Below are 19,322 nucleotides of genomic sequence, written 5' to 3' on the forward strand. Positions count from 1 at the left end.
ATGTTTCAAGTTAAGGGAGTTCTTCCAAGGTTTATTCATGGGGCAAAGGAGTAACTGAGAATATTTCAGTTGCAAGGGACCTACAAGGATCATCTAAATCCAACTGCCTGGCCAATTTAGGGAACTTCAGCTTATGCTTAACTCTTCTTGACCTGGGGGCTTGAATACCCTCATAGCTGTGACTTTCAACCCAGACGCTGTACACAGCCTCTTCATGCTGCGGTCTGACTCGCACTATTAACAATATACAGCTGTAGTGGTCTACAAGGTTGCAAACTCCTGCTGTTCGCTGTTATGGCAGTGTCAGAGATATCTGCTCAGTATTAAGTCAGATGACGCCATTCACATCAAACACGTAGGAAACACATGAAACAAGAGGCAGGCACGTCCAGTTAGAAATCTATGAGATCACTGCTACTTAGCCCATTCCAATCAACCAGATAAAGACTTAGATTGCACCTTTCCACTTCTGCAACTCCAGGGAACTAGTTCTGGAAGCTCAGTCGACACTTCCTTATTGATCCACTGACTTCCAATTTTCTTCAAAATTAGACTTTAAATACCTGTAGCTATACCTCAGTTACTTAGTGAGAAGCCAAACAATGTTACTTATGCAAAACTCAAGAGCATATTTGTCATACTTGAGCACAGGAGTGGGTTTTTTATGTTATTTTTTTTATTTGAGATATTGCAGAGCTTTCTTATGATACACATTGATGTGGCTTCCGGTAGCAGGCTTTCAAAAATAATTAGAGTGATGAATCATAATCAGAAATAAATGACTCTTCTATCTATTAAGACGGTTATTTAAAAAATGTTTTGATGAATCACGCAAAAATGCTCACAAACAGCATTATACTTTTTCATGGATGTATTTCTTGTTTTTCTCAAGTCTTTTGAAAAGAGCTTGTGCTTTTAACACTTGAATTGAAAAAATATTTACAGCAGAGATCATAAATGTTACACTGCAGTTCAGACAGGCAAAGTAGTGATGGTCCTCTGCTTTGCCATTCACAGCACACGCTGAGGGTCTCAGCTCTGTTCTAAAACCTCCCAACTGAGAAGTGCTCAGTCCTGGATCTTCAGTATGCTCCTTTTCTCCAAATCATTCATTTCCTTCAGTATAAGGGCAACGTTGTACCTCAGTTCTTGAAACTTCGCAACTGGCACCTGAAACAGAATATTGAGGTTAGAAAATATGAAACATCTTAGGAACTCTGACTAGGGCATACCTATGAATGGGGAACATTCCACAGTGTCAGTCCCATCTTTCTTTAAATACTTTTTTTTTAGGCTTAAGATAAAATATTTGAGGTTAATAATTCAAATAAATCATCTGGGTGAAAAATAAGAGCACAGTGGGGGGAAAAAGGGAAATAACAGCTACACAGTGTATTTTCTGTGCTGCCTGATGTAAGAAAGAAGTGCTCCAGATAGTAAACTGATGGCTGCTGTGGTGAAGTACGAGAGTTATGGATTGGAAGGAAAGATAAAGACACCTGGAAGGTTGTGGAGCCTATGGAATTCTCAAGCAACAAATTCCTGATGTTCTACTTGTCTAAACTTGCAGGAGAAAGGAATGGAGCCTCAAAGCAAAAGGCTTGGCGGCAACCTCAAGACCAAAGCGGACTGGGCACTGTCTATACGTGGAAGGCAAATTATTTTGATTAAATATACAAAATATTTTCAACTGTGCAGGAGACCAATGGATGTCCCTTTACCATTTCAAGCCCGAGAAGCCAAATGCATGGAGGTCTCTTATCTGTTAAGATGGAGAGCCACATCTGAGCACAGGCACAGACTGGGTGACACAGCCCAACAGCAGTGCAGTGCAGTGCACGTGCTCACAGGAGTATGAACACCAGCCTTGTTAGAGCACTGCCTAATTTGCTCCTTTGACTACACTGAAGACATGCAGTTCTTTTGACAGAGTCCCTTGTCACCCTTCTGCCTACTGTAGCACAGATATCAATTATGTGAGAGGAATCCTGCTTTGCATTTTCCATATGCATCAGAAACACCTAAAGAGCATCATGTCCTTCTCACTTTTGCCATATATACAAGAAGGCTTGAAATGCTGCCATTCCCATTGCTTTTTAAAAAATCTTCATTGTCAGATATCACACCACTATTAAAAAAACCAAACCAAACCAAACCCAAGACAGCAAAGAGTGTAACTTCTCCCTGTGGCATACACATTTTGAAATTGTTCATAATGGAATTAACTTCCGGACTTCCCATCTAATGTAAGCCCTGTTAGTTAGCAGGACATCCTGAATGTGTCCGAATGAAAGGAGACTGAAGAAGCGAGGGCTATATTTGCTTGCATATGGTGCCTTGAACCAAAACACAGGTTTATCCCACAGAGCTACCAACTGCAGGAAGGACACTCATCAGATACAGAAAACATGTTTATAGCCAGATCTTTGGCATTCAGATCTAACCAGCCGCAAAGAGCTCATTCTAAGAGAAACACATTGTCTGCTGTCATATCTGTACTTCTTCATGTACTGGACAGGCACACCAAGACATCTCCACTGTAGAATAGCAAAGGGTCTTCCACAGACTTAGAACAAAAAACCTGAACCAAAACAATCAGGAACAATGTCACCAAGACCAAGACTTGACATTATATACCAGGAAATAAAGCTCCAAATCTAAACAGTAAAGAATATACTTATTTATTTATTTATTTATTTTTCTCACAAGTGAAACTTACCCTGTTGTAAAGGATTAACCTGAAGCCCATGGCATCATTTAAGCTCTGTGGAAGACCTCAAATACAACACACAGGATGCTCTGAGCTGGACCATCCAGAGAGTGATGATTTTGATCTCTATGAAGTGACAGCCTCAACACTTGGCAGCGTAGCACAGAATCTGTGCCTTCCCCAAGAGCTGCCTTCTCCCGAGGCATTGTAACAGTAACATCAGCCCACCTTCAACCCCCAGGACTTTGGTGCTTCCTCCAGACTACTACTAACACATGAACTGAAGCCAAAGTCTTCACAGAGTTCAAATGCAACGCCTGCTGTGCACTGAATTCCTGTATATACCACCATGTTATTTATAGAACAAATAGGACTCCTTTTCAAAGGTTAAAAATATGGAAGAGTTTATGCCATCTTCTGGCAAGCCTTTACGTACAGTGTCATAAATACTGTCATTCGCTAATTCTGAGGTAAAAAGCAAAGAGGTTTTCTGTTGTTTGGTTTTTTTTTAACATTCTTTCCAGCACCAAGAACTGTATGAAGAAAAAGAATGAAACTACCCATGCCACAGAAGCAAATGTTACCATTCTCTACCAAGTACAGGAAATTTGAAAGTGTATCATACATTATATAAACTACTCCAGTCATTTTTCTGCCCTCAAGAGCCACCATCAGGTCTGAAGGTTACAGTTGATAACAAAACCATAATTTTAAATCAAACCAGATATTATGCAACAGTGCTTTTCAGTAATTGATATTCTTCTAACAAATGAGGTTTCAGCAAAGTGTGTGTAGGAACAAGGTATGAAATTATTTTGGTTGGCATATATTGCATGCGGCTACACTGAAAATGAAGGATTTCAAAGCAAACCAACCAACAATAATGCATTTTCCACAAAAGCTTTAATATTTTAAAGAGTAATTCAACTTTCTAAAAAGAACTTCAAGTGGTTTATTTTTTATGTATTATGGCAATCAGACTTACTTCAAAGCGATGAGCTGTCCCATCTGAAAGCTTCATCATCATTAGAATGGACGGTTGAAGTGCACGGGCCAGTGAACTGAAATTATTTACATTATTAGTATCACAACAATAGATATCAGCAGTGTCGTGAGTACAGCATTGTACATTAACAACTTAAGATGTTCGCACAGCCTTTACACAGAACATGGTCATTTCAATCATACAGTCCTGTACCTGGCTGGCTGGAAAATGGTGCACATAGGAGTCCTGTCCAATTTACCTCAGTCTTGAGACTAAAGAAGTTTTTAATAGTTTAGTAACTGGAAGTTTAGGAGCATTTTCATTTTATGTAATAACAAGTTTAGTGGAACTATGGTAGGAATAAGAGCTGACCAAGTACTGCTAGTAATAATGCACAGTTTTCTTATGCAGTTAATCATGTTGCATTAATCCTTTCCATCCCTTCATACTTTCAACTGCCATCTCATTTAGGGAATCAAGCTTTTCCAGGTTTTATTCTAAATTTGTGGGTTGTTATTTGATGACCCAAAGAGGGGAAATGAGTAATTTTTGTGCAGTTTCCATGAACTGATATTGCCACAGCCAGCTCAGTTACTGACAGGCGTTACAGCCAGAAGCTGTAGCTCTTCGCAGAGGCTGCTGCTGGATGATTAAGAAGAAATCCCAGGGAGGGTTGAATGGAAAGGAAAATAAGAGGAAGGAAACCAGAAAAGGATAATGTATTGCTCCTATGTTGTTTGAAAAACAAAACATAGATTTACCTGCAGCTTACAAGCATTGTGCCTGAAGATGTTTATCTGTACATTTTGCTCTCTTATAGATACAGATTTTTTCTGCATAGTGATACCTGTGTGGTGCTTACAGCACTGCTCACCTGAGAGTCACATGAACTTGTAGCCATTACAATTTTCATTTAGGAGCCTTTTTTCTTGGTTTCAGGAGGACTATCCCTATCATCCATGGGCCTCTCAACTATGGCAGCAAAGAGATGGCACTCTCCCTTGGATGCAGGTATTTGTGAATGCAATATGAAGTCACTCATGTTAACAATTTATTCTACTGACAAATACTGGATCATTTCTTTCACCCTGGTCCATCTTGGTTAGACCTAGAGAAAGACCAGGAACAGCACAGACAACAGGTTGGATCTTAGCCAAAGATCCACCTCACAGCTGCCTATGCTGTGGCAGATGGCAGGAAGCTGTTCACTGCAGGCGCAGACGGGATGATCACAAACGCCTTTACTCCTGTCTCGTGAAAGAAACGAGGGATTAGATCACTGACCAACTGCGTATCTATGGCAGCGTAAAGGTGCTGTTCTGAAGCCTCTTTTTGTAGAATCTACAGCAGATGTACATGCGCAACATACAAATGATAGTCTACTTGAGAAGTTGGATAGATTCTTTCCCTCTCCTGATCCACTGAAACCAAGAGCCTGGCTGGCTGAGTGAGGCTCAATCCATCTAATTTATTTCATCATCTCTGAGGAAATGTAGAGTGGTATCAGCTCCATTAAGTTTTAAAATATTGAAAGAGAAACTCAAACTTTGAGTAAAATGTTTCTACCACAGAGGTTTTAGAGATCAGAACAAATAAGGAGCCTAAGAAGTCTCATTACTAGAAGACGAAGGCAGCAGCCTGTTGGCAGGTCCACGTTAACAGCAGTAACCTGTATATAAACTGACTTCTACACTGTTCAGAAAATCCCCTCTGCATCTTGCCATTGTGCTACTTGCCAATCCCTAATAGCAAGATACATTTTAACACCACTAACATTTTTAAGCAGCACAAGAGGTCAGTTGAACCTTGGAAAAAATAATTGCCAGGGTCTTGCAGGATTCTCTTTTATACCTTGTGGAAATAGCTACGTCCACTCTCCACTTGAAGTCCTGGACACTTGGCAGCCTACTTCTTTGTACCAGAGCTGTGCCTTCGGAAGCAGGACGCCTACAGAGTCAATCAGAAATGGGAGACTGAAATGCAAATTCATAAACAGAAACAACAATCTAAACAGAAAATATAATTTCTCAGAACAAACCTGTCCAGAACTTGTTTCTCTTCTACATCTGTCCTCATTTAGAGAGGTCTAAATGAGTGGAGGTTTTGTGTGTTTAAGTCAGCTGTGCTCAGATTACCCACTTTTCCTGTGCTTAACTATGGTCCATGTTAAAAAAAAAAAACAGAGACCAAGTGACTCTGTCTAATTCTAGTAAACTGATGTCACTATAAAATTTAGTAGGAGTCATTGTGGTGGCTGGCATATCTATTATTTCAATTATATGCAACTGTGAGGCATAGAAAGGCATCTGCAAGTATATCGTTACCTTCATGCAAATCCAACAGAAACAAGCAAGCAGGAACGAGGCAGATAACTTGAGAAAAATGTTGGAATGAGGTCACTGTGCTCCTTCAGCAGAAAGTATCCAGTATTAGGGAGCAGTAATGTTTTAAAATATAGTAGTATTAGGGTTTACTTTGAAGCATAGTTAAAAAAAAAAACAACCACACAGGGGTTCTTGTTAATCCAACATAATTTACCAACTCTTATGTTCCTTACATTATGTTCACTGCCAACCCCAGCACAACCTTCACAAATTTTGTCTTGTCTAATGTGTAAGAAGCCAAGGACTTATTTATTACTCATTATTGCAAGAAGAATCAGGCCAATCAACCCTCAGCTTATTTCTGTGAGGAAATACAGTTGACAGCAATTAAACTTCAGATGGTTGACAATCTTTAAAATTTTAACAGCATCTTAAGCTCTAGGTAAATAAACAAGCCAAATCTGATACAAACACATAACAACCACCCATTTTTAGATATATATGCAGAAATGTTTTCAGAATGAGGTCACTCAGCTGGTCCATTTGGGAGCTAGTCTGGACTTGGTGTTACTTATCATATATTTTTGCTACGCATCCCGTGTCTCTGGAAGTTATCTACTCCAGTACTCCCGCTAAGGGCAGGATAAGGGACCTTACATCCTTTATCCATGGTGCTAGATGTAATCTAATTACTGACATTACATCAGCAAGGAATCCTCTCTGAACAAATCAAGGACTCTAGGAATGACAGACTAATATCCCTACCCAGATTCTCGTGTGCAAGTTAGCTGGTGCCTTTAGAAACTGCCCAGAAAGATTAATCATTTGATAAGGTACACAGGGCTGACAGGCTGAGATCCCCCAATACTCTTACATTTAGCAAAGGCAAAATAAAAAAGAATTTATCCTTTTTTTCTTTTGGGGGGAGTGGTGGTTTCAGAAGTGACACACATTCCTAGTAGTCTGGTAAAGGAATGAGCAGAAGAAGCAAAGCAGCTGGTTCTTACTCACTGTCAGCTACTGGATAAGAAGTAGGTCCCCACAGCTGGGTGTAAACATGAGGAGCTGGAGTCTAGAACGGTCATTAGTGGGATTAAACAACAAGAACAGGCCTTTTCCTCAGTGGCAAGATGCTGCCAGAGAATTGCTTAATGGTAGGGAATAGACTTCCTTCGCTTATTGAATTATTTGGTATACTACTTCTTATAGAACTTGATTAGAAACTGCTTATATAGGATTCGCTTAGCATAAATAAGCTTGCTTAGCATAACTTCTGCAAGCTGTGAACTTTTGAACTTTCTGCTTTGTTAAGAAAAAAAAGGCCACAGAGTCTTCAAGCTAGAATATAAGGGGAGCTGTGTCCCTGAAGACAAGTAAAGGAACAGAAGGGCATCTAAAAGATGACAAAACAGAATAATATTTTGGTTATTGCCAATAATTTATTTTTCTACGGCTGCAGGTGCAAAATAGCAACTGAAGGTCAGGACTTCAACTGACAGTCCACTGGACAAAAATGGAGAGATCCAATGAAGAATGGGGAGACTCCAGACTCTAGTTTTGCAGTTGGCCCGGACTGATGCACAGTGGGTGAGGTCTTGGATTGTGGGGGTATAACTGTCTATAAGTTTTCTTCCACTGATGGTCCCTCTTCAGGAGGCACCGGCTTGAGCTGCTCTACACTGTACTTTGCAAAAAAATTATTTAAGAATTTCTGGAATCCTTGCATGAGTCTCTTGTACGGGAAACTTAGGGAAAAGAAACTTCATTAACACTTAATTTGGGGAGTGCCTAAAAATAGCCACACTGCTACCGGTTCCTTAAGACACGCTAACTCCCATCAATGGAAGATAGTCCATCCAGTGCAGCACCAGCATTTTGGGGGCAGAAACAGTAGAGAAAACAGGAAGATATCCTAGTTTGCAGTGGTGGGAAAGGTGAGCAACACCTGAACATTGAAGCTTCTGAATGTTGTTAAAACTATGGCACTTCTGTGGCCAAACCACAAAGCTTTAGTTCTGGTCAGGACTGCACTTCGGTACCGTTCCCTCAGAATGAGTCACAGCTTTTATAACTTAGTTTAAGCTTCTGTCAGCACCTTCCCAGCTTGGACAAGATCGCAACTGCAATAAGCCTGTTAGCATGACGTGATGTGAAGAATGGCAAACATACATACAGAGATTATACAGGGCATTAATCAAGCCACTGATTTCTAAAAGGAATAGCAAAATGGAGCAGAAAAACCTCAAGGGATCCAAAACCTATAGACTATAATTGCATTCCATAAACACTGTGCCAACAGATGCATTATACTGTCACCACATAGTGCAGAAGTTAGAACAAGTAAAGCACCATGGAGCAGCTACAAACCATCCAAATTATATGTGGAAAGGATGATAGACCTGGTGACGTGAACATCATCTGCCAAAGGATGCAACAGAAGAGCACTTGAAAGTGAAAGATTAGATAATTTGGAGCAGGAGCTGACTTAATATCAAAACTAAAGACAAATTCTGGATGGTTCCCTATGTACATAACAAGACATGCCTAGCAGGCCAGTGAACGGGGAGAATGAATAAATTGGTATAATATGTGTGAAATGTCAAGAGCACACAGAATGCACCCTCCTGGTAGAAACTAAAGCTACACTATTTAAAAAAAAATGCAATACATTTATTAAAAACATTCAGAGAGGGAAAAGTGAGGGTTGCCTTTTCCCTTAAAAATGTTTTTATTTCATGCAGTTATTTGATGGCGTCAGTGTGGAAAGTTTTTCTTTCCTCTTAGTCTCTACAGTGTTATGGAACTGTAGGGACACAGAAGTACAAATGTCAATTTTCCAGTACTTCAGAGCTGCTGTTTAGTGAATAAAATTGCAAAAACAGGATAAGATGCCAGGAAAAGTATTAAAAATGGATTTTTCTGAGTTATGTAGATCATAGTGAATTTCTGATCAGATGCTAATAACTTCTCTTACCTCACAATCATTTATATTTACAACTCAATAAGCACATGTATGATTCAGTGTTACATTTAAGATTATAAAAGAAGATCTGTCTAGAAATCAAATCTGAGGTGCTCTTCTCTGGTCTCAAAACACAGAGCAAGATTATACTGGATAATCACAGCTTTCAAAGTCAGAAAAAGCTAAATTTTCCAGCATCGTGATTTCACAGTAGAAAACAGACAATCATGCATGCTTCAAATGACATCTAAATTTATCTTCTTTCTCCACTTCAAACAATATTTCCACTTTGCAACCATGAATTTTGCATTCTTAACACCTATAATTCAAACAGAAGAGGAAAGAAAAGATGAGAAGGCTGAATTTATTTTTACTCCAAGAACCTTTAGCTTTAAGCCGAGATCTTAACCAAGGAAATGAAACATATTTTTAACTTTGGCAGCAGCCTTCAGCCCCTGTGAGGGTAACCGAAATACCACAACTATGATTACAAGGATTCCATGCAGAGTATCTGGAGCAGTGCTGCGTTAGTGATGCTACATGCTGAGTGGGAAAAGGGCGAAAGTTTTGCGTATGCTAAAAGTTCAAGCAATTTCTAGATGTAGAATAAGTTAAATATGGTTGAGCAGAGAACCATCTAGAAAAAAGGAATCCCTAGAATGGACAAGAGAGGCTGTTCAATTGGTTCTTGATTTAGTCCTTCCTCTGGAGCTACTGAGATATACTGCTTAGAAAACAAATTACAGCTGGCAGAGCACTTCATCTCTTATACATGTCATCAAGTCACTCAGTGTGAATTCCCAATTCAGCTGTACATTAAGATTTGATTAAATACTGAGAAAGCTTCCATACATCACAGCATGCAGAAGGCATATGTTGCCTCTCAACAAAGCAAGTCTTTCAATTTTGCTCTAAGTTGCAATGATAATGATTATAAAAATGCTTGATTCTGCAATGCATTTTTTGTCTGTAGGTATTGATGCACCTTACAGAGGCTGCAGAACATTATAAAACCCAATGGGTGATGGTCACAGAAAAACTGAAAATTGGCATGAAAGCTACTTATTGCACATATAGCCATGCATGGTGGACATGATGTTATGTTGAATCAAAATAAAGAGACAAATCATGTTCTCATTAATTTAGATAATGTTGCTATTCCTTCAGTAGGCCTGAGATTTTTGTCAGCAGAGCTCTGTGCGACCCTGCTGGTTGCACAATGTGTGACACATGAGGACACTAACCTGTTACCAAAGACTATACTGGAAAAGTCCACGATGAAATCTTCTGGTATCCTTAAAAAGAAAAGCAACACAAAATAGTTAAGTGTTTTGTAACCATGAATATATGGCCTTAGCTACAAAAAAAAAATAAAATTATAGAACACAAAAAATGAGTCAACATTTTCTATCTTCACTGCTCAAAATTGCCATCAACTCTTACGTAAGCACTTCAGTATTGGTTCAGTCTATCAAGAACCCTAAAATCTGTATTCTGTCTTTCTGTCCTGCCTAATATGGCAACAGTGAGTTTCAAAACAATGCCATATTTGCTTAACTTCTCTTGGTAAAGCCAAGCATCTACTCATGGCTCTGACAAGCGCAGCAACGCATGCTTCCAAAAATCCCAAACCTACAGATTTCATTTTTCAACTTCAGTGTAATGAAAAGACGGAATGAATTGCTGCCTCAAAAGTAAAAACAGAGGCCCTTGTAGCTAAGATTACTTACAAAAGGAGCAAATCCAACATGGGGAGAACAAGCCTCAATTTGATGGGGACCATGAGAACTGGTCAAACAGACTGACACTGCATCGACCCTGTGCCTCTCCATTACTTTACCCTTCCTCTGACACTGTTGTTGCCTCACAAACAAGCTGCTGTTTTCCGTTCAATAGATCAGGCTGTGAATCGCTAAGACTGCAGAGCAAACACGATCCATTCAGCTGCCTTTGCCACAGGGACGGTCACCTCCTACTGAGAGGCAGGTTGACAAATGGGAGAAGTAACTAGGTCTTGCTGCTGCAGTTAAACCCAGCACACAACATGAATCAGGACCCAGAGACATTACTCACCAGTGGCTTGTGTTACATCAAAGAAAAATCAAAGCAAACAAGGAAGTTACTTGTCCTAAAGGGCTTACAGTGTCTAATGGTGGGAGAAAAAACAACTCATCGACTCGCACAGTGGGAAGATGAAACAGCAGTTATTAAAGCTTGAATTCCCAATGGAAGAAATGGGGTTAAACCACATTTTTAAATGGTGCTTGGATAAAACTGGATTAATATTAGCAAGGTTGTTATCTGAGGCAAACTGGGAAGTGAGGAGGCACGTGTATCACTTAATGCATCCTGATGATGACCAAATATCCTCTGTATGTAGTGGAATAGCTGGAGGCAGGGGTTGCAATACAATTATTATGATACCTATCACAATACTTGCTCGACTATACGAGCAAGTGTTATTAAAACAGAAGCATTAACGCTACCTTTGCGCTTGCATTATTTTTGCTGTGCAGTTTATGATTTTGGTGAAAATTCTGTTCCTGTTGCAAGCAGCTTACATGAGACCAGTTACACACTAAGCAGATCAGACACATAACAGGGCACAGCTCAGGCCTGAGCTACAGATGGCAATCACTTTTCAAAGAAACATTCTGAGGAAGGGACTCAAAGGGCAAGGAAGAAGGTGTGAGGATGTCTCAATCCTGCGTTATTTATGGCTTGAGCCATAAAGTTATTAAACAACTTGAGAGGAGAAGGAAAAAAATAGCACCAACAGTTTAGAGTGAATTTATTCTCACTGGCTCAGCCAGTCAGGCCAAGAAATAGGGGCTATAGAATGGCAACCCTGTGAAACCAGTAGCATTGATCTAATTAATCAGAAGTGGGCATGTCTACCAGCTTCTCTCTCCACCAAAACTAAAAGCCAAGACCAGCTGCATCACCAGGAAACTGAGAAATACAAGACTTTATATGGGTGGAATTAGTCCGATCTTCAGTTGCACTGAAGGAAAAAGAATAGAATGCAGGAGGTGAAATAAAGATAACCTGGCTTAGAGCTCAAACCTTTTAAAACAAGACACAACAAAAAAGGGGAAAGAAGCCACTTTTCTGCCTTAAAATGCAAAACACCTGCCCAAACCCTGGACACCAAGACACTGCCGTTCAATTATTTACATGTGTTCTCCATGTGCATGGTCACAGGATGACCCACAGGAGTCACTGCACAAGGACAAGTGTCTGAATGTAACTAGTGGGTGCCTTAAAAACGAGAAGGCATTTCATCTCCAAACCCAAGTACACTCGGAAACACTGGAAATTTCATTTCCCACAGGAATTGAAGATGCTAGAAGTCCTACCAAACTTATTAAGTATCATAGCTTGAGAGTACAATAAGCTATTTAGTCTTCTAAAGGTTTAGCCACAAAGTGAAGAGAGCTACTCACAGGAAATAAGACTGTCAGAGATGGAAGTTAGCAAGAGTCCCAATAATGTGAGAATCATGGGAGCAGAGCAGCAATGGGCAGCACATAAAACAGACAAGTCTGCAAGCAACACAAATGCAGTTACCTGAACTATTGCTCCTATGTCATGTTAACCAGAACAAGATAAAAAGGATTTTTCAGGATATAAAAAAGATCATGCAGACTGAAAAGTGTCCCATAGTTCCATCAATAATCCATAAAGTGAGAAAAAAAAAATCACTATGAAAGTGTAAGCATTGAAGTGTGGTCAAATGACAAGGACAGGGGCCTGAGAGTCTATTTCTAGATCTAGCCAGTGTACACAGCCAGCCCAGCCGGGGGCTTCTGGCACACCTGTACACCAACTTTCTCCACTGCTCAGCAGAGGAATATTCACCCACCCCCAGAGAACTCAACATGGAGCTTTTAGTGCTCTTTGTTATTCCTTAACCACACTGATCACATTCTGTGTGCACCTCTAAAAAGCCAACCCAACTCCCACTGGGTCAAAAGCAATTCCTGAGTTTGTTACTGACCTACTCTAACCTGGGTGTGAACCCCATGACACGGCAGATGAACCCACTTGCATTTTAGCTCACAAGACAGAATGCAGGCCAAACTCCGGCACTGAGCTGCAGACTAAATCGTATCAACTTGCAAGGCACCTTTCATCATGGCCCCCAATTGCACCTTTCACCAATTACATGTCTAAATCTGCAGCTTTAATTTGCCTGAAGTTGCTCATAAAGTCAATTATGCTTATGACTCTGCAGAACCGAGTCTGTGAAGAAAGCCAATTTGCAGGTTAATGGACAAATAAGGATGAAAAAAGACAGAATTAGAAACATATCTATTTATTTCTCCTAGGTAGTAATCAGAATGCTAAGAATTATGGGAAATTAGCATTTTAAAATAACTGGGCCTTGGTGCAGAGGTTTCTCTATAGATGAAAATATCAGCTGCTGTTATTCTGTCATTGCTACTGTCAGCGCTACTGAAATAAGGGAAAACTTATCAAGACTATTAGCATCTGATGTCTAGCTTTTTGGATATGCACTTCTATTCAGAGATATGCTGAACAGACTGATACGAGTTTTGTCTAAGACTGTAACAAACACTACAGGTAACGGGCAGGGGAGAGCATAGCTGAACAAGGTGGCAGGATTTAATGAGCATTATATCATTGGTCTTTCAAAGAAAAAAAGTAGGGCAGTTTCCTGGCTTCTGAAGTGTTACCACTGTCTTACCACACATGTTAAAAAATATTGCAGGGCAATGTGGGGATGGCAGAGAGGAGGTCACTCACATTTGCATAACCTACATTACAGACCAAATTAGACCAATCTCCAGAGCATGTGAATTTACCGCTCATGCTCAGCAAGCCTTACACAACACCTGTTTTTTTTCCTCTGACTTCATATGTCATTTTGCAACAGATGTATTATGTGTTATTTACAGGTAATTTTTGTACCAACTTTGTTGTGTAAAAAAGTTGATTTGGGGAAGCATTTACATAAAAGTTATGGAAAAACAAACATTAAAAAATCAGGCATAAACAGGCATACCTGAGTTCCTTTAGGTCTTCCTTAAAAACCTAGAAAGACAAAGAAGGTGAAATTTTGCAGGATGCAGTCTCGAAAGGTCATTTCTTACCTAGTGAATTAAGAGCTGTTACTTGCCTGGTGTATCCCCACAGAAGTTTTAGTCTCTAGTGCCAGTAGTTTTGATACAGTTTTGATACAAACATCCACAGTAAACAGGATGGTGAAGCACAAGAAGATACGGGAATCTCTTTCCCGAAGCTTAAGTATACTTTCAAAAAGCTCACTGTAAATCTACCCAACAAGCAAAATAATGAGCTCTAGACTTTTAACAGTTTCTTCCAACCGCTTTAACTTGGAGCAACATTTTCATGTGCGGCTCCCAACCCTGGCAAACAGGGTTTAGATGGTGAGTCCTGTCTGACGCAACTTGTAACTTATCAGAACTCCAAGTATTCCCAGAACTTACTTCTTGTTTGAAAGTTGATAAGGGAAGTCTCAATGCTTCTCGAAGAAGGGTATACATGCCAGAAATGAGGAAAGCAAGCTGCTCTTCTGAGAGATTAGTGCTTTCTGCAATCAGCTTGACAGATTCCTTGCAGTCTTTTCCTTCCAATGCATTAACAGTAACTGTAAATAAGAAAGCAAAGCAAGATCCCTTTAAAAAGACAAAGACCTGGAAACTGTGAACATCAACATAAACATGTCTATGATTTTACTTGACTTAATGTCCTGACATTTTTCCTCATGTGAAACTGTCACTTCGGGTCTCTATAAATACATCTGATCATCCACCACCACAGGTCAGTCTCACAACACTTTACAAAGAGAACTTCAATGGATTAAGATTTTGCTTTGTAAAACTGAAGATGTTTTAACTGTTGAAATTTGTTCCAGTAGGATAATGCAAAAAAAAATTTTAAAAATTAATTACTCATGAGTACAAATCCAACTTGAGCTTCTATCAACAAACTTCTTCACATCAGAAGGCTGCTTACAGCTTAATTAAAATTCTGATACACAGGATAAAACAGGACTGAGAGAGTAAACAATCCAACACTGTTCTCCAATGTTTCACATAATTAATCTTGCAATGTCATCAGAGACTAAGGATTAAAGGAGCAAGGAGACAAAACTAAACCTTCAAGTCTTGTACTTTGCACAACTGATGATAATACAAACTTTCAAGGAAATTACTGTTGATCCATGTGGCAATGTTATACACTAATAACTGGTGTGGGTTTATCTCAATCTTCGTCATTCAGTTATTCTTTCTTTTTCTACAGATGCACTGGCTTATATAGATTTCTGTTGTCGTGTCAGCCTCTGTCCTGCACTCTGATCAGTCTGGATGGACTGCTGGAGCCACAGGAAGATGCACTGTGGATAAAATTACTGACACAATCCCACCGCAGGATTGGGGCATTAGATTAGACATTTATAATGAGACTTATTTAGTGCTGTGAATAAAACACGAAAAGTTAAAAATGTCCAACAAGTGTTACTGAAAGCAAACACTAAGCAATTAACTTAATACTAAGGTTGGGGAAAAAAAGAGGCATTTTAATCAAACTGGCAGCCTTCTCTTTGGTATTAGGTGGGTTCCACTGACTGCTGCCTTCTGATTCTGGATAATTCTCTTTGCTTTTCACATTTTTAAACGCACACCAAACTCAGTGGCAAGTCTTGGATCATTCCTGTGGCTGAGTGAATTTGTCTGGAAGGATCTGTGTGGCGGATTTCACACAGAGCAGCAGGATGTGCAAGGTGCTTCCCATGCTGTCTGAAAAAGGCTCTGTTCTACCACAACAAAACTGACTTTGAGAAGAGTCTATTTATGGGAAAGATCAAATACAGATCAGCACTAAGGCCTGTCTACCAGACCATGTGCAGAGCAGGAAGCGGGTTGCTGTCTGTTTACCTATTTAAGTACAACTGTGATCTGTCTCTTCAAAGAACAACAGGCTGCTTATAGTTTTTAACTAGAAACCTTTAATGACAATATCGGTCTTCTTTCTATTGACCCACCTTAATAACTGGTTAAAAATCCATGTGTTATTTTATAACTTAATTGCATTACCCTAGATTTTTTACCAAGTATACCTCAGAGAACTCAGAAATATCAGCTGTACCAACATTTCCAACAATCACTCTGAGGGAGTAAAAAAAGAATACCACAAAACCATCCCAAGAAGATCTCACTGCTGGATCATTTGCCCCTATTAGGAGAGGCCTGTGGCCTCAAACTGACATTTGCAGTTTAGCAGAGCTGGCAATAACACTGGCTAGATAACCCTGAGATAACAGCGTATGCACTTTTTACATCATGAACTGAGCAGGCTCAGCAGCATCTCATTTTTTATGTTAGTTATTATTTAGCAATAGAGAACAGCAACAGCCTTGAAAAACTTACTTGGTGCTAGTGCCAGAGCAACTGAGATATGCTCTGTTGAAATCCATCATGTCTTCAAAGCCTTGTACACCTTCAAGGGAAAAAACCTGCTGTCCTGCAAGCTGCTAATCACCCGCCAGCAAGAGCAGAAGAGAACTGGCGATTTCTGCCAGCTCTGTGTAACCTGGCGGCAATCCCCATCCACTCTGGGGACACAAGTTCATGGGCACAAGTTCACGGGTGTGGCAGGGACACCTGCCCTGGCTTCAGAGGGGTCTGAAGGACTGTTTGCTCCCTCTACAGTGGGAAGCATTTATTGCACACCTAAAGGTAGGCAATAATTTACACTGAAATTAGATCCAGATGGGGTTTAGGAGATGGTCAGTCTTCCTGGCACTGATACAACTTTTCAGTCCCTGTTGCCCCTGCACTAGACAGCAAATATGGCTCAACATCTGTATTTACTTTTGTCCTAAATGCCTCTCCCTATACAAAGCTTTATTACTTCCAATTATTGTAAGGAAACCCTGGATATGTTGCTCCATTTCTGACACTGTGCAGCAACACTTTTAAAGACAAAACAGCTACCAAATGCTTTGAGTCCTTATTGGCTGAAATTAAGAAGAAAAACCCCAAGAGGAAGATATATGAGGGAATGTGCACGTGAGGGTCGCCGTGCTATGCCATGCTGTGCAGCAGCTGGTCCCTCAGCTGGCCATGAAAAAGCTGTTTGCTCTGCTAACCAACTCCTCTGATTATACTGCGAGCATTCTGCACACAATAATTTACTCAACCAAGTAACCCTGACTTTGGTGGTCAAAGGTGCCTTAAGAACATCTCACCTGTCCTGCCTTGCCACAGGGAGAAGCATCACAAGCAAACACTAAACAGCATTTTCAATCGTACAGTCCTGACTTTGACAGACACCTGCACTTTGAGGTTCTTTTATTTTCTGCTGCATGTGACAAAAACATCCACGTGGTCTCTGATTCCACACGCCCTATGCAACCTGACAGCAACCCGAGCCGGGGACTGAGGGCTGCGAGAGGAACGACTTCAACAACACTGAGTTTGGGAGCCGTCCACAGCTGCAAAAGTCCATACTCGGCTCTCACAGATTTTGCATCATTTCAAATACAGCCAGGGAAACCTTTCACTGTGTTGAACCCTCAGCTTCAGCTCCCTGCGGGGAGAAGCGCTGGGGAGCCTAGACAGGCCGCGCTCGGGCCCTACCTTTGAGGAGCCGCCGGAAGGTGTCCTTGCCCACGTCCTGCACGGCCCGGGCCATGGCCTCCACCTCGGCCGGCACCCGCGGCCCCAGGAAGCTGCCGCCGCGGCCGCCGCCGCTCTCCCCATGCCCGTAGGCCACCCCCGCCGCCTTGCCCAGCGCCGCCGCGCTCACCGCCGCCGCCATGGCAGCGCAGCGCGGCCCGCCCGGCTGACGCACCGCCCCACGCGCGGGGCGGAGGGCGGGGCCGTGTGCTGTGGGCGGGCACGCGTGGGCCGCTCTCGGCCCTCCGCCGCGGCAGGGGGCGCTGCGCCGTCCCGGCGCGGTTGGCCCGGCACCGGAAAGAGTGGGTCGTGCCGGCCGCCAGGCTGAGGCGCATCCCGGGACCGGCTGCTCATGGCGGCTCGGCCGCTGCGTGCGTGAGGCGCTCGCCTCCTCCTGCCGCCGGGCTGCGCCGGATCTGTTCCCGCCGCCATGACCGAGGAGCCGTACGAGAAGTTCCTGGCCCCCGAGGAGCCGTGCCCGCTGCTCTCGCACCAGCACCCGCCGCGGGGCGGCAGCTGGAGCCTGAGCGAGGAGGGCTGCCTGGACGTCAGCGACTTCGGCTGCCAGCTCTCGTCCTGCCACCGCACCGACCCGCTGCACCGCTTCCACTCCAACAGGTCCGCCCGCGGCTCCGCGGGATCCCCCGGCCGCTGCCCGCCCGGCGGAGCGAGGCGGCTGGGCTGGGCTGGGCTGGGCTGGGGGGCTGAGAGGCACCGGGGCGGGCGGGCGCTGCGGGGCTTAGGCGGCCAGAGGCGGCTGCTGCCCCTCGCTGGGGGCCGCCGGCAGCCCCTGAGGCAGCGGCGGGGCCGGAGCTGCCGGTGCAGGAGGGCTCGGCGCTCCCTTCCCCCGCTCCTTCCTTCCCCGCTTCCCCCGCCAGTGCCAGTGCCGCCGTCCGCCCGGGCTGCGCTTCCCTTCGGCGGGGCCGTGTGTGTGCGAGTTCGGTCTGGCTTTGGCTAGTAAGGCTGCAGTTGGTGTGAGCTTGGTCGGGTTTTTAAATGTGTTTATTCCTGTCCGCATTTCTTACAAACGCGGGTTTGAGCGCTGTAGGATGGGCAACTAGAGAGTGCTGTGTTTTTAGTGATGAAAAGCAGGCCCTGGTGGACAGCAGGCAGACCCGTGGAGCCTCAGGATGAGTCAGGCAGCTTGGTGACTGCGCCAGTTTCTGCAGAAACATTTCCATCCCTTGCTACTAATTAAGGGCGAATTATTCAGTCTGTAATTTGTAGAAAAGGTCTATTCTAAAAAATGCAAATGCAGCTCTGGAAAGAAATTCCAGTTGAGCTTAGAAAATCAAAACCTGTCCTGCTAACCTAAGAACCTAATTCTGCTACTGTTTATGCATAGTATTAATCTAAAGTATACAAATACCTTTTTTTGAGAATAATTTGTAAGACTTCAGTCTTGAACATATGTATGGGATAGTTTTAGTTCCTGTTGCAGAGTTGCAAGATACTTTACTGGTTATTAGTATTTCCTGTATGTCTTAATGAAGAATGAATAATAAGGTAATCTTTCAATTGATTTTGTGCAAAACCATGGAAATTACATTATTTACAAGGGCAAGCTCTTAATTATAGATTCTTAAATTATTCAGCATGAAGAGCCTTGATCAAGTATGATACACTGTCGTGATCTAGTTCTTATAAGACCCAGTTGTTACATGAACAGTGA

The 19,322-nt window shown here is 42.1% G+C and overlaps 2 protein-coding genes across 3 annotated transcripts in view; one reads left to right on the forward strand and one right to left on the reverse strand.

Moving 5' to 3' along the window:
* FAM199X (family with sequence similarity 199, X-linked) overlaps positions 1 to 19,322 on the forward strand; it is a 33,964-nt gene that overhangs the window by 4,003 nt on the left and 10,639 nt on the right. The window contains exon 2 of one of the 2 annotated variants that reach the window (XM_080352464.1): positions 4,635 to 4,706. In XM_080352464.1, the coding sequence (XP_080208590.1) occupies positions 4,684 to 4,706 (23 nt within the window). In that variant the 5' untranslated portion in view covers positions 4,635 to 4,683. Of the gene's footprint in view, positions 1 to 4,634; positions 4,707 to 17,953; positions 18,269 to 19,322 lie in introns of those variants that run through there. The other variant, XM_080352463.1, reaches the window with a different exon arrangement.
* COMMD5 (COMM domain containing 5) lies at positions 655 to 17,818 on the reverse strand. The gene is made up of 7 exons (XM_080352466.1): positions 17,612 to 17,818; positions 14,456 to 14,616; positions 14,011 to 14,039; positions 10,226 to 10,276; positions 5,547 to 5,642; positions 3,696 to 3,771; positions 655 to 1,170 (listed from the first exon to the last, which is right to left on the reverse strand). The coding sequence occupies exons 1-7, from the start codon at positions 17,790 to 17,792 to the stop codon at positions 1,069 to 1,071; spliced, it is 696 nt and encodes a 231-aa protein (XP_080208592.1). The 5' UTR covers positions 17,793 to 17,818; the 3' UTR covers positions 655 to 1,068.

Source organism: Nesoenas mayeri (genome assembly GCF_963082525.1).
Source record: "Nesoenas mayeri genome assembly, chromosome: 13".
Lineage (NCBI taxonomy): Eukaryota > Metazoa > Chordata > Aves > Columbiformes > Columbidae > Nesoenas > Nesoenas mayeri.

What these genes read in the sequence shown, in the direction of transcription:
- COMMD5 (XM_080352466.1), bottom strand. Translation starts at nt 17,792, where the DNA reads ATGGCGGCGGCGGTGAGCGCGGCGGCGCTGGGCAAGGCGGCGGGGGTG. An exon ending in AGTATAGTCTTTGGTAACAG is followed by an intron (nt 5,643 to 10,225) that starts GTTAGTGTCCTC and finishes TTGACTCTGTAG; the next exon opens with GCGTCCTGCTTCCGAAGGCA. An exon ending in GGACAGCTCATCGCTTTGAA is followed by an intron (nt 1,171 to 3,695) that starts GTAAGTCTGATT and finishes ATTCTGTTTCAG; the next exon opens with GTGCCAGTTGCGAAGTTTCA.